Below are 23,100 nucleotides of genomic sequence, written 5' to 3'. Positions count from 1 at the left end.
TCCTAAACCTCATAATTCCCCCTTTAGTGCCATAATGAAATTCTCAGACCACTTAGTTCTTAACTCTTCATTATTTTGAATCTTTAACCGTTACATTTGATACTTGAAATGTTTCATTGCTCATGGCAGTTTCAACTAAATCTTCCTTCCCCAAATGATACACAAACTTAGAATCTTACTCCCTTAATAACTTTACCAATCTCTTTTGTCTCGTGTCTAATCTCTTTTGATCAAACAAGTACTTAAGATTTTTACCATATTGAATGTAACTAATCAACCTCATGTAACAATCAATTAAATCCACATAACTTTTCGTTTTCATGTTATCCTTTTAAAGACATTGTTACTCACTCTTACAGATCATATTTAGATCTATAGGTTGCCTTATACACATTTTCACTTTTTCCTTAAAGTTTTGGATACCCAAATCTCATGTCTACATGAAAAACATGTTTCATGCAACTTGATCCATCGTACCATCACCCTCAAGAAGTTCAATATATAGTATAATAAGTTGAGAGGAACACTTTTCTCAACTGACCCCACTAAGATTGATGACTAAGTCATAGAGAAAAAGATAGAATATGAGATCTTTAGAGTAAAAATGAACTTAATCTGTTTGAAAATCTGATCAGGTAGAAATGTTCCTTAATTCCTCAGCTATAGCGTGATGCGATCAGATTCTAAAATAGATAATATATGGAGTGAGAAATGAAGAGAAAAGGGAGAGAGTTGGAGAGATGGAGAGTGAAAGAAAGAAAAGGAAATTGCAACGTTCTTACATATATAACTATAAGTTGATATAGTAAGGATAGTTCATTGCATCTAGTTTAAAAAGTTTAATACAAAAACCTTATTTAATTAGTCATCTCTTAATATTGTAATATTTTTTATTTAGAATATAACTCAATATATCTCTTGGAATACATACATACTTTCCATAATGTTGGATTACCATCCATATCTTAACCAAATCACATAGCTTATTTTATACTCAAACTCTAAATCAATATTTTTAATTCATTATTTCATTCCAAACTAAATCAATCCATTTGCATCACAAGACATATAAATTTGACATTTTGGTATTATATATTTCAATAATGACATTAATTCCTTAAATCAACTTTATTTATTTATTTAATACTGTTTTAAAAAAAATTCACAAGTTCATTTTATGATAAATTCACTACTGTTCAGGTTTATATTATGTACACAAATTCAAGGCAGTGAAATCATTTGGACTATTTTTTCCATGGACAATTGAAGAATTATTTGGACTTACTTTTAATTTTTGAAGGATCTGCAGGATGTCTTGCATATATTATACTTTAACTGTCTTAATTATATTATTTTATATCAAATATGTGGTCGCCATTATTATTTTAAAATAATTTCCATATTACTTATTATGTTGCAGATGATATATTATATATATATATAAAAGAATGAAAATAAAATAATAATAATAAAAATAATAGTATATATTATTACAAAGTGGACTTTAAGCCTAACTCAACCCCATAAAACCGGATCACGAGGATAAGGTTTGCACTCACTAGGATAAGTTCAAAAATGGTTTTAATACCATATTAGATAGTGGACTTTAAGCCTAACTCAACCCCATAAAACCGACTCATGGGATTGAGGTTTGCACCAACTTATATACAATGAAATGTCTTTATCTCTAGTCGATGTGGGATCTCCATCATATATATATATATATATATATATATATATATATATATATATATTGTTCCCGGCAATTGACCAGGGACGTCTTCGTGCGTGGCTTCAACTCGCGAGCTAGGACACCTTCATTTTGCGCCGTCGTGAGTACTTGAAAAGAAGTGAACAAAGGGGCGCCCTCGCGGCCGTTTGCACTCCGGCGATCAAGTCAGCTAGCGAGAATCATCAAAGGGACACACCTCCGTATCGGAGCACCGTGAATGGATGCTCTGAAGGTGGTCGAATAACTGAGTAACTAATTTGCTCTCTTTCCCTAATTGCCTGTGCGTACAGTGAGTCCGCGAGCAAGCAACTAGAGTGTGTGTGAAACTGTCTCCCCCTCGTCTCAAACATCTAAAGTCGCTTCTTTTAAATGTCTCAAGCATTTAAAGCTTCTTAAAGTGCATTTAAAACGTATAAAAACGTTCAACGTGTTTAAAACGTTCAAAGCATTTAAAGCGTTCAAAGTGCTTTAAAGCGTTCAAAACGTAAATTGAATAAAAACATACCTTAGCAAACTTTCAGGGAAACTTATAACCGTTGATGTTTCAGTGCTTATTGCCCTGTGTTCTTTTGACTTGATTGCTATTTTACGTGGAGGGCCTCATAGCACCGTAACCCAACTTAGGGACATTCCATCGTTTAAGCCCTCCTTCCTCGAAGTGCATCTGGCGCAGGGGGTGACTTTCTGGGTGCCAACTCATGCGCCCCAGCCTCTAGTCACTCGCCCTGGGAGTGTATATACTTTCCTCTCGTACTACGCACCTGGTTCACCCCTGGGCGTGGCCCCCTCATGGGTCGTATCTATTCCAGGGGTCTGGGGTCTCCTAGAGGTGGCGTGGGTACTTCACGAGTCAGGTTACTCCCTACTGGTACTACTAGAACTATGGCCTTGAAACCACCTTTCTCTTCCCTTTATTATTGTCCTGAGGTACCGAGGCCCGATGCCTCCTCATCCGTACCGTGGCCTCCTGTGGTGTTGCCCCCTCCACAGTCTTTCCTACCCGTGGGTATCGGGGGGTAACACCGTCGATGTCTCAACTTGGCGACGCCCCAACCTAGCGACGCCTCAAGCGGTCAACTTGTTGACCTTCCTCCCTGGACTCCTTAAGGGGTCCCACCATATGTTGACTTTGACTTTGACTCTGGTCAACGTCCGGAGACGGGACGGTATATATATATAAATATATAAAATTTTATATTAATATTGGATTCTATGTCAATATAATATAATAAGTACATCGGTTTTAATTTTAGTACGTTTCACCCATTTTAGGGCGTTTTGATAAATCGACACATTGTTCACAAATTAAATAACGATTTTTTTTTCATTTTTATATTACTTTTTATCGACTCTAATTTATTAATTTCTTGTAGTGAAATTTTACAATTTTTGTTAATTAAGATCTACTAAAAATTTGAATAAAATATATCAAAATAATACAAACTTTACAAATATAGAAGAGAAGATAAAGTAGCTTTTAATTATATACTAAAGAATAGATCTTTCTTTAAAGCATTTGAAGAAAATGAATATTAAAGATAAAAATGTTAAAATATTTTAAAAATAAGAGAGTAGAAAAATATTTAAAAAAAAGATAAAGGTGAAACTATAAAAAAAAAGTAACACTAAAAAAATATATAAAATGAAAAGATGGAGTAAGTAATACGAAAAGAAAATCTAAACTTAATAAAATGGCATAAGTAAAAATTTTTAATACTAAAATGTTTTCAATTGATAATAATTAATATTTTACAAAGAATTATTTATTGTTCAAAATCTAGCTAATTATTTTATTTAAAATAATATTAATTTTAATATGATATGAAATAATATGAATAATATATAGTATATTTTAATTCTATTAATTCATTTAAATCAATTCAAATCAAATATACAGCAACAACTAGCTAATCAATATATAGTTATGCATATTTATAAATTAAAGTAAAAAAAAAAAAATCAACTTCATTCCTGTAGTAACGTACTAAATAAAGATTTTATTATGTGGTAAAATATTCTTTTTATATATATATTGAGAATAAATCTTGCCAAAATTTTAATTTAAATCTACTATAAATTTAAATAAAATATATCAGAATATACTAACTTATCATTGCGTTATCAATTAAAATGTTAAAAATAACTAAATATATCATAAATAAATACATTATTTTATTGACTTGATAATTGATTATATTATAAAATTGATTTTACATTTTTTAATAAATTAATTCCTATACAATTTAAAATAAAAATTATATATAAGATAATGATTTAATTAATATAGTTAAATTTAAAAATTATTTTTTTTATTAGAGAAAGTTAAATAAACAAGTTCAGTCACATTTCAAAGAAAAAAAAATCAATAAAGTATATTTGATTGATAATTTGTTTACATGACAATTTTTTGTTACTATAATAATGTAATATATCTAGTTGATTATTATATAATTACAAATAAAAAAATCAAAAATTAAAAAATGTAATATTATTAATATATTTTATGTTCTTTTTCGCATTAATTATGAAAAAAAAAAATGAGATGTTGATACATTTTTCTGATACATGATTTTGAGTGCACTAAATAATCACACATGCTAAATGATTATCATGTAACTAGGGATAAAATCAAGTAACAACACTAATAATCTTTCCTTTCCATTGAACTCCATGCATGCACTTCATCTCTCTTCTCTGAAACTAATATATAAATAAATAGAATATGCAATTTTCTTTCATCACAAATAACTCTTTCATTAACAATTTTATACTGTCTTCAGAGTTAACTCTTTCAACAAAATCTTCTCCATACAAAATGATGTAGACAAAGTCACTCATCAAGAGCATGTGCATTCTCTTTTTGTTTTCACGAGCAGTTTTGGCAGCCACTGACCTGGTTCATAGGCACCACCGTAGACTTCTTGAGTATTATGGTGATGTTCCTAATTTCTCTAATCTCTCCAATGTCCCTAATATTCCTAATGTCCCTAATTTCTTTAATGTTCCCAATGTTCCTAGTGTCCCCAATGTCCCTGAGATCCCTAGTGTCCCTGAGGTCCCTAGTGTCCCTGAGGAACATCATCATTACATATTTGATTTCTTTAAATCATTTGGCAGTAATATAGCTTGGATATTCAAAAGTTTAGGCAATGATATATCTTATTCATTCAATAGGTTTGTTATTCATGATATATTCAAAAGATTTGGCATTGTTAGTTACATTACCATCTTTGTATTTCTAGTCATTGTCACCTTATTATTTGTCTTTCTTCGTTTGTGTCGCTTCAAAAAGGATGAATCTTCCTCGCAACCACGACAACGACAACGAGAGTGATGCACTACATCAAAATATAAGTGCACATGTTCAATAAATATATTTAGGGTCATTAGGTTATTGTTTTGATATGATTTATTTTATTAGTGAGGTTAATTTTCTACTTATTTGGTCATGGTTATGTAACACTCCTTGTTATTAAAGAAATAATATTTTTAGTTTTTTTATCACTCTAAACTCTTGCATGCATTTTCTCTAATTTTTTTATTTATAAAGTGGTTGACAAGAAATATATCATGAAATGGTTTGGTATTGATTTAGAAACTTAAATAAGATGTTTGATCATTTGTGTGTGTTTTAGTTTTACCTTTTTATGTTATGTATTATTTTGTGTACTTAAAGGTTTCTTTTAATTTTATGCAAATGATTTGTAAATTGTGATTTGAGTAGGATTGATTTAGATGAATCTCAAAATAATTTCATTCTAAATTTTGAAAGGATTTATTTTATGTTCACAGTTTTTATATCAACTATTTTATATATAAAAACATAATTAATGTACAAATTTTGATAAAAAAAATATGAATAACTCAAGAAAAAAAACAAAATTATATTAAAAAACCCGAAATTATAAAAGAGATAACAATTTTCAATGTACTCAAGATTGTAAAATATACATAATAATAATATTGAATATCTTTTGTGAGAGTTTGAATCTATTAATTTAATAAAAAAATCCAAAAAAGTTTCTAACTAACCAAACAATTCTCAATTAGAATGGTATTTTTTTATTTTCATAAAATAAATGGATTGATTTTATTAAGTTTTAAAAGTATATTATATTTATAAAATTGATAATTTTAATAAATTAAAACATATTTTAATCTATTAAAACATATTAATTGATTAACATTCAATATAAAAGTAAAAACATTTTAAGAGATTAGTTATTATTTTTAATATATTAAAATATAATTTAATCATGTCAGTGATTCCAGCACATTTCTAAATAACTTGCTTGTTGAAAAATTAAAGCATGTATTCAATGATTTTTCATCCCATCTTAATCTCCAATGATCTATTATTATATATAAAAATATTACAAAATTCTTGACCTTATTGCATTACGAAAATATGAATAGGAATAGTAAAAAAGTTTGAGGAAAAAGAAATGATTTTGTTAACCTGAATGATATGGATTACAATAACATTTACTATATTTTATAAAATTGTCATATAGTAATAGTAATTTGTAAATAAGTTACCCTTATACTTATTAGAAAAAAATAGTTTTAGCAAAGGTTAATATAATTTATGAAATAATTTAATTAATGGAAGTTTTTTAATTTTGTTAAGTACAAAGCTTATTATAAAATTTGAGCAAAATAATCGAAGTTTTATTGACATTTATTAAATTTTAAAGAGTTTATTTTAAAATTTCACGAAGGTTAAAAAATCTTTATTAAATTTTAAAAGATTTATTTTAAAATTTTAATAAAATAAAAAATGTTTTTAACTTTTTTTAAATCTCAAAGATTTATTTTAAAATATTAATAGTAGAAGTTTTTTTTAGCTTTCTTTAAATTTAAAAAGATTTATTCTAAACCTCTACAAAATAACGGAAATTTTTTAATTTAATTAGATTTTAAAGATTTATTGTAAAATCTCAATAAACACTTTAAAATTTTCAAATTTTAATAAATAAATATAATTAAATCTGTTTATAAATAAATAATTCAAAAATACATAATTTTAATATATTTTATAATTAAATTTTAAAAATTTTAAAAATTTTAAAATGTAATTTTACATTACAAATAAGTTTTTTACAGTTTAAAAAATTTATTTTAAAAACTCAATAAAATAATTCAGAATAATAAGGATTTCAACTACTAATATTTAATAATAAATATTTTAATCATATTTACATATTTTTTTTTTATGAATGATGATGATAGTTAACTTATATAAATTCTAGTTTTTTTTATTACGAATTCATATTTCATACCACCTAACTTATTTTGTTTTAACTTTTGATGTACTTTCTTACATTCTTATAGTATGTATAAACACTATTTTGTTGTGGTAATTAAGTAAAATTAAAAATATAAAAAACTTAAAAATACCAAAAATAATAAAAAAATATTCATTTGAAAAAGTTTTAAAAAATACACAAAATAAAAAATATCTTAATTTATTTTATTTAATATAATTAAATTAATAACTAAGTAATCAATATATAATTGTGCATATTTATAAATTAAAGTAACAAAATAAATTCAAATTTTTTTAACTGTAGGGTGTTATTATGTGGTAATATATATATATATATATATATATATATATAAAATCTCGCGAAATAAATGTAAATATATTATAAATTTGAATAAAATATATATTAAAATATACTAACTTTCCAATTAAAAAGTATATCATTGACCTGTCAATTAGAATGTTCCAAATAATTAAATATATCATAAACAAATACATTATTTTATTAACGTAGTAATTGATTATGATAATTATAAAAGATGATTTCACAAATTTTAATAAATTAATTTTTGTAGTTAGACATTAATTTAAAAAATATTTAACAATAATATAAACTAATTTAGATATTATATTTTTTTATCTAAAAATTGATTTTTATTTCATGATTTTCTTGTATAACAATTTAAAATAAAAAAATTATATATAAGATAATAATTTAATCAATCCAGTTAATTTTGATAATTATATATTTTTATAAAAAAAAGTTAAATGAACAAGTTCAGTCACATTTCAAAGAAAAAAAATCAATAATATATATTTTGATTGATTATTTGCTTATATGACATTTTTTGTTATTATAATAATATAATATATGTAGTTGATTATTACATAATTACAAATATTTTTTTAAAATTGTAATATTAATATTTCTTTATTTTTTTCGCATTAATTATGATAAAAATTGAGATGTTGATACATTTTTCTGATAGAGTGAAGATTCTGAATGCACTAAACAAGCACACGTATTCTGGCGAATTATTTCTCATTTAAAATGATTATCATGTAACTAGGAATAAAATCATGTTTGCAACAACAACAATAATAATTTTTCCTCTCATAATGATCATTGAATGCATGCACTATATTGATTCCATCTTCACCTCTCCTCTCTGAAACTAGTATATAAATAAATTGTAAATGCAACTTTCTTTCATCACATCTAACTCTTACATTAACATTTGTCTATAGTCTTCAGAGTTAATCGTCCCGAAAAAATCTTCTTCATACAAAATGATGTTGACAAAGTTATTCACTAAGAGTATGTGCATTCTCTTTTTGTTCTCAACAACAGTTTTGACAACCACCGACCTAGTTGATGGGCATTATCGTAAACTTCTTCAGAATGATGGTGATGTTCCTAAGGAACATCATAATTCTATATATGTTTTCTTCAAAAGTTTGGGTGTTTATAATTACTTTTTCATAGTTCTGTTTGTGCTCATTGTAATGTTTTTCTTTACCTACTATTCTTTCTTAAAGGATGAATCTTATACGCCGCCACCACCACCACCACCACTATCACCACCACCACCACCACTACCACCACAAGCATATCTAGGAGCATTAGGTTATTGATTTAGTATGATTTATCTTATTAGTGAGGATAGTTTTCTATTTATTTAGTCATGATTGTATAATACTTCTTGTTACTAAAAAAAATAAAAATTCCAATTCTTGTTTATCATTCAAACTCTTACGTTCATTTACTCTCTTTTTTTATTTATTTATAAAGTTGTCAAAAAAATATAACATGAAATGTTTTTATTTATTTATTTGTAAACTTAAAGTGTTTGTAACCAACCAATTTTCAATATTGGAATACTATTTTTATTTATTTTCATCAAATAAATGGATTGGTTTTATTAAGTTTTAAAAATACACTCAACTATATTAGGTAACAAAACAATTTATTGATCATTTTAATAAATTAAGACATATTTTAATTGATTAAAATATATTAATATCTTAAAATTCAATATAAAAGTAATAACATTTTAAAAGATGAATTATTATTTTTAATATATTGCAACATAGTTTAACCATTCCAACATACTTTTAAATAACTTTTTTCTTGAAAACATTGAAGTCTATATTTAAGGATTTTTCCTCTCATCTTCATTTTCAAATATTAAAACTTTCTAGTGTGGGTCTTTTAAACAATATGATTCAACAACTTTTACTACAAGAAAATTATAAAATAGAAACCAATTTTAGAAACTAAAAAAAATTAATTTCTAAATTAATTTATATTATTGTTAAATAGTTTTTAAATTGGTATGTAATTAGCAACCAAGGATTTATAGACAAAATTTAGAAACTAAATTTGTTAAAATTCTTGACCTAACAGTTACAAGTGTTTCATATGTAAACCTCAACTTCTACGGATAAGTTGTCTAATTTTTTTATCAATAAAAAATAAACTTATTAATTCTTGAAAAATAGTAATTTTATAAAATAAACAATGAAATAATTAAATTACTTAAAAACCTAATTTAAAATTTAATTATTTTATCCAATATTATCTCACTTAAAAGTTTTAAAACATGTTTCTACATATAAAGATATCGTTACTTACATGTTTCTAATTTGTTTTTTTAATTAAAAACTTTCCTTCCCTCTTTTATTTATATTCCAACATTTGTGTATTTAAAATACTTTCTTTCTTTTTTTTAAATGTCCCTAACAAAGAAATTTGTTTCAAAACTAAAATTCAGAAATTAACTAGCAAATTTTTAATTTTCAAGGAACATGGTAATTTCATATCCAAGTTTTCTTATGTTATATTTTTCAAATAGGAAAATTTCATTCTAGTTTTTCTTTTCTTTAAAAAAGTCAAATATTAAAAAGATGAAGTTTTTTATGGATAATTCTCTTTGGTTTGTCAAATATTAAGTTTTCATACCTTTTTGTTCAAATAACATGTATTATACTTGGTTGACATTTAACTTTTTGTAATTAATTATATTCTTAAATTTTAAGTGGACTTTATACATATTTATTCTTCTCCAACTAATGATATGAATGTGCATGTTGTGTTGTGGTACTCATCAATGATCCAGCTTCATGACGTACACGTGTAACAGTATTCTACTGCCGCCATTTAATGAAATAGTAAATATGTTTTTCTAATTTTGTTTAAAATTGATTTTTTTTTCTATTTATCACGTGTAACATAAAATATTTTAACACAGTGATTCATACTAAAACTCTATTTATCACGTGAAAAATATAACAAGAATCAATTATAATTAATTTTTTTATTACTAAAACTCTACATATAAAGATATCGTTACTTATTTAAAATTAAAGATTATTTTAAAGATTAAAAAAATTATTGATTTTTAATTTAGTTTCTATTATTGATAAATAGTTTCTAAATTAGTACTTAATTAGCTACCAAGATTTTTGTTACCAAATTTAGAATACCAGTTTAGAAATTATTTAGAAATAATAGAAACTAATTTAAAAATTAATAATTTTTTAGTCTTTAAAATAATTTTTAATTTAATCATTATAGTAACTGATTATTTTTTGTCTCTAAAATTAATTTCTATTTAATGATTCTCTTGTAATCCTAATATCATTAATATTAAAATTTTATTTGTTATATAAAAAGAATATATGTAATGACTCATTCCAATAATTTTTTTATTATTAAAAAAATCTAAAATTAGAAATAAAAGAAAAATTGTATTATAATACCTAAAAAATCTAAAGTTTCTTAAAAATAAAAACAAATTCGTATTATAATATCTCAACAATTGAATATATTTAATCCTTGAATTTATTAAATCTTTCACTTGAAAAGGGTTGAATTAGAAATTTTGATTGACTTACTCTTTCTTTGTTTTCACCAAAAAGTGAGATAAGTTATGTTTTGGTGGGAAAAAACAGTTTAGCAGTAGAAGAGGTGATACAAGATTTAGCGAGTGACTGATTTCAGGTTTTTGACATAAAGAACATGAAAACCTAAACCTATTTCACATTCACATTGTTCCTATGTTGATTTTTTTTTTTTGTTGTTGTTGAGTTTATAGAATTTTCAAATTTGGTAATAATTAAATATGAGTTTTTTTATTACATAAATAGTTTTCATAATATTTATGGATGTAAAAATCATTAAGATATGAGAATGTTTTACATGAAATATGTATTTTTTTAATTGTTATTGTATGAAAGGGGATTGAGAGAATTATTGTTTGCAATCTTTGGTCAATCGATCAAGTAAGTGTTTGGTGTAATTAATACGAGATAATGATGTCTATTTTTTCTTAAGACTTGTGAATTTTTATATGATTATTATGTGTCTATTATTATTGGGCTGGACTAACGTTTGAGTCATGATTAAAAACACATTACGCAATGTTTACTTACGATTTTGACTCATTAATTTCCTTCTAATCTTTAATGCATTTTGAACATGTCGGCCAACCTAAACTGAATATCGAAATATTTGAGATTCGTCTGGTTCCGACCGGAACATTAATAAAAAAATATTTTCACATACTATATATAAATCTGGCCACTTTTTGATTATCAAATAATATTTTATAATTATTACATAATAAATATTATATTTTATATTTTTAAGATAGTAAGCATTATCATAATATGAATAGGATATAGTAAAAAAAAGTTTTAAAAAAAATTGATTTGGTTAACCTGGATGATATGGATTACAATAATATTTACTATATTTTATAAATTTGTCTAAATTATTAAAAATAGCAATTTGAAGTTTTCAAATAAGTTAGACTCATACTTATTTATTTGTTTGGGAATAATTAACTAAAATTAAAAATATAAAAAAATAAAAGAAAATAATTTCATTTCATAAGATTTTTAAATAAAAATAATTTTTTTTAAACTTTTTTAGTTGAGACCCGACTACAAAGATAAACTTTGGTTAAAAGTATTTTTATTTGTAATAAAAAAAAATTAGAGTTTACATATTTTTAAATGTTAAACTACTTAAACAAGTTTGTAGTAGTGCAAGTTGGACTTTTTGACAAATTTCGTTTTTATGTATTTTCATTTATAATGGAAAATAAAAAATCACGTAGTTTTGGAATTAAACTATTTGAAAAAAAAAGTGATAGGATGATCATGTTTCCCTAGTGAAATTGAGCTTTTAAAAAAATAAAAAAAATAAAATATATATATATATATATATATATATATATTCTACAACGATAGATATTGATCCTTTGTATTTTTATTATATAAAAAAAATTAGAGATTTACATAATTCTTAAGGTCAAAGAAATTATTTATTAATATTTTAATTTTGAAGCTTTTATATTCTTTAGAATTTGTATATTTTTTTATAATTTATGTTCTTAGAGTATAAGAGAGTATGAATGACTTAATACTTTACCAATCATAAAGTAAGTAGAGATAATGTAAACTAAATATTTATAATATAAATTATTCTGGAAGATAACATTTTTTTTTTTTTGAAAAAAGTATTGAGTAGAAAATGATGCATACAAATGCTCAAACGATTATTTTTAAATTTAAATTTTAAAATATTTTGTAAAAAAAATAAAAGCTAGTGGGTGTATAAATAAGAAAGGTTCACGGCAAATAGCGTAGGGTGTATATATAACCATGGTGTTGATAAAAGAAAAGTGTTGGTCCAACGGAATGGGCCCAGACTTTATCACTGCAAATATAAGAAGTGTGGTCCAAATAATAAAAGTTCTGAGAGTGCAAATAGGCAGTTTCTTCCTGCACCCTTACATTTTTCTTCCTGCACCCCTACAATGTAATGCAAAAACAAAAATATCCCTATTATTTTTTAAAAACCCCAAAATACACATAAGACCCACACTACTCTTTCTTTTTCCGGACAAAGCAATTCGGTAATTTTACAGAATGGGAAATCTGCAGTTATTTTTTTGCATTCTGGATTGGAAAATTCATAAATCTTCTGGATTGGTGAATCCGGTAATCTTCCGGATCTATCAATCTGTAACAAAATGTGAAGGTTAGTTTTGGGATTTACAAAATTGTGGGGGTGCAGGAAGAAAAACGTAAGGGTGCAAGAAGAAGAAGTCGTGCAAATATTAACACGAGAGACCCAAAAAGCAATTGATACATGAAGGCAAACTGTTTCTTCCTGCACCTCCATATCTTCTTCTGCCACCTCCATACGCAACATGAAAATACATTTTTCTCCTTCTTGTATCACTCACATAGAGTAGTTTTCGGATTATGTAATCCAGAAACTCATTTGAAAAAAGACTTCCGGATTACATAATCTGGAAACTAAATAAGACTTCTGGATTATGTAATCTGAAAAGTAATCATGTATCTGAAAAAAGACTACCGGATTATGTAATCTGGAAAGTAATTACAAATTTAAAAAATACTTCCGGATTACGTAATCCAGAATACTGTAGAGAGGCATTAATTTGAAAAATTTATGGAGGTGAGAGAAGAAAGTATGGAGGTGAAGGAAGAAACAGTCATGAAGGCATAAAACAAACAAACAAAACTGGGGGCCCATTTTTGTTCTCTCTCTTACGTGAATTGCTCCCTCAATTCCAAAAAATTTCATGCAATTTCATTAGCCAAATTCAAACAAATAATTGTTGACCCCACTTATATGCAAATTTCAATTCATGAATTCAAATAAAACATGAAGAGAATTTTAGTTTATATATGGTTTATCTTAACATTTGTTATAAACACGTGCAAACCATAGTTTCTTTTAAACCTAATAATCAATTAATTATATTTTCTTTTCTTTATTTAGTCCAATAATAATAATAAATTGCAAAAATAATAAAGTAAAACATATTAGTGTAGTTGAAGTAATTAAATATTTTAATTATTTTTTTCATAAACTTGTGATTGGGTGATTTCTATTATCTTTTATGTATTTAAGAGTCGCTTAGATTTAAATATATAAATCACTGTCCACATCTTTTTATATCTTATATCTAAAATTTATTAGTTAAAATGTTTATTTACATTTAAATATGATAAAAATAAAAAAGAAACTTTTGAATTAGTTTCAAAAACAAGTTTTCCCGTTTTTACATTTGAAAATATAATTTCTAGAAGACAGTTTTTTTTTTCTTAAACCTTAAAAAAATTACTTTCAAGAGCATGGAAATAAAAAATTATTTTAGAAAGTACTTTTCACAAAAAAAAACTTCTAAATATTACTTTTGAGTACCTTTTTTTTTCATATATGAGAACGTATTTTCAGAATACATTTATTTTTTTAAAATTTTAAAACTCATTAACTTTGGGAAAACTAGTTTCTAATATGAAACTAGAAAGAGAAAACGAGAGTAAATATATCATGGTCATTTTATTTTATCAAATGATATAGATCTTTCCTTTTATAATCCTTTTAGAAACACCTCCACATATTGTTAAACATTTAAAAAAATAAAAAAATATATAAAATTACGAAATATATATAATAAGAAAATATGGTAAAAAAGCGATAAAATTTACAGAATGATTATAATTAAGTGATGAAATGTGAAAATATTGATTTTAATAATGATTTAAACTGAGACATTTTGTGTGATAGAATTTTTATTTACAAGAGGGAGAACACTTTTTTGGTGCTCCCAAAAGTGATAACTTTATAAAGCTGACTCCACTGTATCACAATTCAAAATTTTATAAAAATTAACCTTTTGCCAATGACTTTAATATAGCATAATTTTTTTTTAATTATGTCATTAATTATCAATACAATTTGCTCTCAGTGACCAATTTTTTAATTCTAATGCATGCATCAGTCCCTAACAGCAATAATGCACAAAAAATTCTGTACCTTTTGTGGTACGGCATGTCCACATGAATAATTTTGAATGATAGTGTTAATAAAAGTTGTAGATTACAATCTTGAAAGTTATAATTGTGAACAATTTTTATTCAGCAAATCTTTTAGGCTAATTAAGTAGTCTTAATAGTGTAGCACTTCATATCACATTCTCATAAATTAGTATTTCTCTATTATTTGAATCCAAATCCATTTCTCTAGAACTTCCAAGAGATGCGGGAATAATTCCATTATGAAGAACCCTAGATTAAGCACAAAGGAATACTATATATGGAGTAAGTTGGCAATTGATACAATTATTAACATGAAGAAGACAAGTTATCTTACATGCTTATAAAACATGAAGAGACTCATTGAGCTTACTTTTGAAGGAAGAATTAATATTGATGGTTTTTAAATAGAAGAGTCCTTCACATAATTTTTTTAAAAAATAACTATTTCCCTTAAGTATAATTATAAAGGTTGTCAATAAGAATTACTTTTACTATTTCTATTTTTTTATTAATTTTATGATTGAGATTTTCTTTTAGAAATAATTATTATCTTTACTTATTACATATGTGTTTTGTTGGAAATCTCACGTCGAAAATATTTCATAGTATATAAGTAACTGTAAATCTCACCTTATATATCAGTTTTATGCAGTTAAGTTGAGTTAAAGTATATTTCTTAATATGGTAGAACCATTTAAAGTTTATACTAACGAAAATTTATTAGGTCTATTATATTATTCGTTATCGAATTGTTATCAGACGATTTTTCTACCGTATCCCTCATTTCCTCATCTTTGTATGTATTATGGTTTAATTATTTATACTGATTTAAGTTGAGATTTGGTTCACTTATATAAACTTTTTTTATTTGACAAATGATCATTTTGTAAGCAACTATTTTATATATAGGTAAGAGGTTATTTTAGATGATTTATTTATTTTATAAGAGTTGGAACATCTTTAAATACTCTATTTTAATTTAATTCATTTTTAATTGATAAAAAAAATTCTTCACAATTTTTTTTAAAAATATTTGTTTTATTTCAAACAAACTGAGAAATATGAATTAGTTTCTCTCATTTCAAAAGAAAAAAAATACCTACTATGAATATGTAGTGATGTTTAAATTAGAATAATGATTTTGATGCATGCAGGCACTTCTACTGATTCCCTTTTACCAAGATGATTTTGCAGTTTTACTAATTAGGTTAATAGTTTTCTTTTTTTGCTTTGTCAGAACAAAAATTGTGTAGTGAGAAAAGTAAGGTAAATGAACTTTCTTAACACTTAGGTTTAGATCCATGACAAGTTTTATGTATTATAAAGAACAGTAATTAATATACTTGGTTCATAGCTTTTTTGTTAGTGTCTCTTTCACTTTTTCTAGATTATTGTTCTCCATGTAAATGTTTGCCGCGTATATATAACTTTATATGTACCTTTTTCTCTTTGTACTTACAATAGGGTTTATACAATCTAAGGAATCTAAAAAAAACTTGGTAAATTGGAACCCCTCTTCAAGTTGTTCACCTAAATAAGTCATATATAAAAGTAGAAGGTTGCATGTTAGGTTTGGATGATTTTCTATTATGTCTAAATCTGTTGGAGAGATATATAAAAGATCCATTGTATCCCAAATATGTGAAACTTGGAAGCAAACAAATTGGAAATCGGTGAAACACTCACCCACCTCAATTGAAACTAGTATTTTTTTCTTAAATCTCATCAATTAATAATAAAGTTAATTCACTGTACAAAATTGACTCATAAAACGAAGTTTGCACTCACTTGTATATTATGAAATATCTTTATTGGAATCTCTAACATATGCTCTCACACCGATACCTACCAACTCGTGTGTTATCCCACACACCCTCTCACGTCGAAACATGTCAACTTGCATGTGAAACTGTATATTTATGAGTGATTTGATAATGGTCCGACAACGGATGACCTGATAAGTCCAACAAACTCTTGCTAACATAGATTCAAAATGACTTTATACCATCTTATAAAGTAAACTTTAATTCTAATTCATGTATATACTATAAAATGTCTTTATTTCTAGTCGATTCAATGTAAGATATTAAATTATGAGATCTTCAAACATATACATTAAAATAAATTAAATTTAAACTCAGTGAAATAAATTTTTATCTTGTATTTACAATAAAAAATTAATTATTCTTCATATGTATATAATTATATATAATAAAAATCTTCCAGTAAGTATATGATATATAGGGTTTGATTTTTGGTTTCTACGTATAGAACGGTTTTATTGGAACCTATCGAGGGTTATTAACTTTGAGTAACTCGCGAGAACTAGAATTGAGGTTGAAGTATTATTTATAGATTGTTTCTTTAATTTGTTCACATATATACACATTTGTAAATTTTATATATATATATATATATATATATATATATATATATATATATTATTGCTGATAAAAGAAATTCAGAAAGGAGAAACGCCATAAATTTACATCAATATTTGTAAGTCAACCATCTTATACACTGATCAACTCAAAACTTGAATAAATTATATTTATAAAATATTATCCCTTATATATTATTTAAGTTATTATCTACATATATAAAACTTTACATTCACATCATACTTCATTTTAACCAGAGATCTTAAAAGAGTTAGAATTTGAACTTTGAAGGCTTTGAACATGAACATAATTGAGAGACAGGCTATAACAAAATATAAAACTTTGAAGAAAGAGAAATTTGAACATAAAATACAATTGCTAAAAAACGTGGCAAACAGAGGGACAACGTAAGCAAATGTTGGATTCCTTGTGCATGCCATGTGTAGGGTTAGCAGTTACAAGGTGACATTGTCTGAGGGAGAAGTTGCTGTTGTTGTTAGCAGTGAATCTTTTTGTTGAAGATGCATTCAATTGTTTACATTTCTGAAGCAGCCTTATTAAAGAGCAACCTCACACACAATTCAACAATCTTTTAATATCATATTATATATTTATCACACAAATCTCTTCTCTAAGATTGTGTCATTGTTGTCCCAACCAAAACCTCCAAAATGGAACACTACTGCTATTTAATATTCATAGCTGAGATCTTTGCCATTCTACTGCAGATTATGTTTGGTTCATTGTATTAATCCTACAGCTTAATTAATTAATGAATGAACTAATTTGTCTTATTGCATTAATAAGGTGAAAGAATAATTAAATAAGTTTTCTTATAAAAACAATTATTAATGCTTCTGAATTAGTTCGTATTTAATTATTAACTATAAGATTTTAATTACTTATTATTTTATATTTTAAATTAAATTTTATAATATTAATAAAGCTTAAACATTTAAAAATTAAAATATTAGTTATTAAAACTTAGGTAATTAATTTAAATACAAATTTAACATATCATAGTTAACATTTGTGTTATCTAATTTCGATCAATAAGTATATTATAATTAATGTTAGTGTATTGTCATGGACTGACCGGTCACTAACATGACTCGATCTCCCTCACTAAGTTAATCGAGACCCTCACAGACGGTCAGACCGACCGACACACTTAATCCATTAACGCTCAAATCAAGGTCAATGAAGCTAAGCTACCATTAAAAATTAGGTAACACGACCGTAAGCGTGATCCATTCTACTAATCAAACCCAATAAAATAAATTTATTAAAATAATATAAATAATGCACATTCTAAGAAAAAACGTCATTATCATTGTACACTCCTGAGTGTCGAATACCTTCTCTACTGACTTGAGCGTCGGAGTACCTTCTGCTGGTACCTTCTCCATTTGACATTCATCCCGATACTGAGAGACCAAGAACCGAAAGAATAGCGCGAAAATCAGAAGAATCATAGTGAAACTTTAATAATCTGCTCAAGAAGATTTCTATATGTATCATCTCCATCAAAACTAATATTACCTAATTTCGGTCTATAAGTAGAACATTCGGGACCCTGTCAGTGCAATTAAGAAATTTGTAAGAAGAAGTTGACGTTTGGGCAGCCGTTTTGTGTATGAATAATGGAAAAACTGTGCCCTAATAATTGGAAGCAATGGCTTGGTGTCCCTCACATTTACACCTGCCAATATCCTGCTTCTCCACGCACCCTGTTACAGCTCATTCTCATCAAATCTCTATCCAAAATCATCTTTTTTATTTCGATTTAAATAACTTTACCAATAAAGTGTATTCAGTGTAAGTGCATAAGGAAAATTTTCATTTCCCACAAAAAAAATACTAATTAAAAAATCAACTTTAGGCAAGCAATTTCTCAATGCCATAGTGACACGTGTATGGGTTCATAGCTTATATATATTGCCCAAAGTTACACCCCAAAACTTGGTCATCAAATTAATGCATCTCAAATTTTGTTACCACTGAACCTTACTTTGTGACACCATGAGAACACCATCAGCCATCCTCAGGAGCCTCTCTTTGCGGCGGATTCAGCCTCGGACCGCCTCTGCTGCGGTGGCACCGTTGCCGTCAGCAACCCAATTCAGCCGGGACCTCACGGCGGAGCTCACTACCCTTCAGTCACTAGGCCATGGTGGTGAATGTTTCATGCCTCAATTATTTGATGCAGCAATCACCACCCAAAAAATTGCGTTGAACTCACTTGCTCACGTTTCCTACTTAGCCGATGTGGACCATGGAGCAATGGAAGAGTACCTAGAAACCAACACTGATATTCTCGACACATGCAACTACTTTGTGGAAAGAATAGAGGGCATGAAGAAGAAGTACGTGGAGTCTTTGAGAAACGTTGCACGCTTTGTTGAAAGAGACGCAACATCTCGTGCTTTGGATCGGTTGGTCCAATTGGAGTCATGTCACGGCGCAGAGAAAAAGAGACTCAGAATGGGGAAGCGTGGCTCTTGTTTGCCAAGAACAAAGCAAGGGATTGAAAGTGAGTTCAGTGAGATTGTGTGTGGCTCCAAGGCCATGGCCTTGATGAGTTGTTGTTTTGTTGAACAGGCCTTGTCAATTGATTGTGGCAAAAGTGATCAATTTCCCAAGATGAAGTGTCACCCCATGAGTTGTTCATGGTTGGGGATTATGCAGGAGATGGCAGAGGGAAGTGCTGAGAAGAAAAGGAGATGTGGGTCTTTGGTGATGGTTGAGTTGCAGCAGACAGTGGCTGCAGCTAGGGAATTGAAAGAACTGATCAAGGGTAAGAGGGGAAAAGAGATGGTTGAATCTTGTGTTGAGAGAGTGAAGAGAAGCTGCAAGGAATTGGAAGATGAGATTGGTTTTATTGAGGGGAAAGTGAGAGATTTGTATAAAAGTTTGATTGATGTTAGAATGGCTTTGCTGGGAATTCTTTCCCAGGCTTAGATCAGATCAAAGTAGGAACTTTGAACAGGAAATTAGCTTAGGTATGATGCCATTTTCTGGCACTCACGGATGTATAGAATTGATATGAGATTTATTGAAAAAAAATTGATCTCTCTCTCACATCATTTTATGGCTACTGTTAGTTTCTGTTCTGCAATTTGAGTCATTTTCATTTGTCTGGTTTCTTGTTATGGTTGCTTATGCTATGTGTATACAAATTTACAGTAAGTGAAGAAACAAAGCTAACACTGTGTGTATGTTTGGTTATCCTTTAAATTGTTGGTGTAGAGCATGTTCTATAATGCACTCCCAACACACACAAGAGTTTGGTTTTTTTCACCAAATGTTTTTAGAAAGATCTAATTCAACTGAAAAAAATGATCTCAATCACATTTTTTCTATGTATAAAGCTTCTGACTTGAATATAAATAATGACAGTAACAATCCAATGATGTGAAAGAGAGCTGAACTTGTAATATGGGAATCAGAATCCTGCAGTGTTAAGCACTAACCATTGTATAATATTAACATGTTTACCAACCCAATTATGCAACACAAGATTAAAACTTTCAACACTTTTCAGACATTGAAAGCTTTTTTACATCCCAGTCTTTCTTATGCACAGTAAATTATACATATTTAAGAATGTTAAATTGATAATATGTGTTACATTAAATATTATATATCTCTGAACCTACTTGGAGTTCAATAGTTTTACCCACATGTCTCATTGCTTCTTTTCATATGATGTTCATATTATATGATTCACATGACCATCGACACTTCTTTTTTTCTTTTTTTGTGAATAAAAGAATAACTTATGAGGATTTGGAGATTGCTTAGTGAAAAAAAGTACCTTGATTTATGGCTTTTTACTTTGAACTCTCATCTTTGGAAGCTGAAAACCAGAGGGAAACTTGGACTGAATTATTTCTTCAATCTGGAAGACGTATTCTGTTTTCATGGAAAAGTGAGACATGTTAATTATTAGCCAAAAATAAGTTTCCTAATATTATAATAGAATGTATGTAGTACATATTAATAAATTATCAATTTAATCAAGTTTCCCTGTTGATATTTTTATTTATGGTAAGTATATTAATTATAGTGGAGAATACACTTCTAAATTTCGTCATAACAGAGAATTCAGTATGCATAATCACTCCAACTTATTAGGGAAAACAGAGGGAAAATCCTTGAAAAATATATCCATGGCATGATATCTTGTAAGAATGTTAGAACTCAACATCACCACGAAATCATATAATGTTTCATCATAACTATTTTGGATGTACAAATCATAAGAACACCATTAATGAAACTTTCAATTAGGTAATAGTTTTAGTTTTAATTATTGAAAAATTAAATTGATGTCAGTTTGTTATGTCGAGATATTATGTACTTTCTGCTTATAATGAAATGAATATCAGTATATCAGTATATCATGACAAAATATTGTGGCAAAACTTAGTAACAGTTACAGAGTTTATTCACAAATTTGCATAGTAATCTACCACAAAAATATGGCAATGGAACTATAGAAGGGTAGAATATTAAGCTTGGAATAAATATTTTGTTGCTAAAAAGATCCTAATATAAACTCCTGCTACAGAGAATTGAATTGAACTAGCAAGCAATAATCAAGAGAACAAATTTTATCAGCAATTTTTCTTTTATGAATATGGGAAACTATACAAAAGTAACTAATACTTCTGATGTTTATTCTACAGAAAATATCATCACCATTATAAAGTATGAACAGATTGTGACCCTCTTTTTTAATTTTGCAAACTACACCTAATCAAATTTGATGTATTCCTACATAGTCATCATCCACATTTTTCTAGAGATAAATGAACTTTATATTCTCAGACTACAACTTTGGACCAAAGTTTTAATGTAGATTTGGACTCTTTTTTACTGTCCCTTCTGTTGTTCTATATAATATATGTATAGAACATAAAATTCATGAAAACTCTTCCACATCACCCTCCTCTGTCTTGCCTTACTCCCCTTTGGCTTGTGTTTTAACTTCTCATTGCACTGACTGCATTTTCTCAATTTTGAAGCCAAAGTGGCTTTTACTGAAGGTATCAGACCTGATGAATAACTGCTTGAATTAATTTTATGGCCCTTATATTCCTCATGGATTCAAATTTTTCCAGAAATTTCAGATTGTGTCTTGGCATGTGTTTCATCATCATTAATTATTGTTGAGACCTACTGGTATATCTCCTAATATATGTGTCTTAACCTGCGTTTGTTTAACATTTGGCCACTTCTTTCTATAGTTTCTGTTGTTCTTACTTAACCTTTGTGTGCTAGGACCATGTATAAGGATTTGGGGTACTTTCATAGGCATGTTAAAAAAGTTTTTGGACAAAATGCACCAATAAGAGTAGGAAAGTGTAGTCTTTTATTTGTATTTGTAATCCATGTTCACCTTTTCAGTGCAAGTCCAAAATTTCATCCACATCAGTAACAACATTTTAAAATAACAGTGATCCACATAGTTTTCCAGATTAAATTTTGATTTTTACTCAATTCTGGTAAATGAAACTTGTGAAAAGGATTCAAAAAATTGTACCCTTTTAACCACACATTTAAAAATGTTGCAGAGTTATGTTATCCATTTACAGTCATTTATCTCCCCAAATACTAAAATAGAGCTCATTGTCAATTTGATATCAGATTATTTTTAATCCCTTCCCTCACTCTTACTTTGTTATTTTGATCTTGGTTTTCCATTTCCTAAAAAAAATTCAAAATTATATTTTCATCTCCTACAAAGTTAACTCCTATGGAACCAATTTACCATATTTTTTGTGCTTCTACTAGTTGTTTCTTCAAATAATACCGTCTATTGCAATTTCTAATAGCATTAAAATATGATACAA

General features: G+C 27.0%; 1 protein-coding gene across 1 annotated transcript; it reads left to right on the top strand.

Moving 5' to 3' along the window:
- Positions 1-19,191: 19,191 nt before the first annotated feature.
- On the top strand, positions 19,192-20,328 carry LOC150028120 (uncharacterized). The gene has a single exon (XM_090301115.1). It carries the CDS (start codon positions 19,265-19,267, stop codon positions 20,201-20,203), a length of 939 nt encoding a protein of 312 aa, XP_090157241.1. The 5' UTR covers positions 19,192-19,264; the 3' UTR covers positions 20,204-20,328.
- Positions 20,329-23,100: the final 2,772 nt, after the last annotated feature.

The sequence above is a fragment of the Phaseolus vulgaris genome, chromosome 4 (genome assembly GCF_051622355.1).
Source record: "Phaseolus vulgaris cultivar YP4 chromosome 4, ASM5162235v1, whole genome shotgun sequence".
NCBI classification, from domain to species: Eukaryota; Viridiplantae; Streptophyta; class Magnoliopsida; order Fabales; family Fabaceae; genus Phaseolus; species Phaseolus vulgaris.
Note: the sequence above shows the minus strand (reverse complement) of the source record. Positions and strands in the feature narration are given on the sequence as shown.

Excerpts from the sequence above, each read along its gene's own strand:
- LOC150028120 (XM_090301115.1), top strand. The coding sequence starts at position 19,265 with ATGAGAACACCATCAGCCATCCTCAGGAGCCTCTCTTTGCGGCGGATT.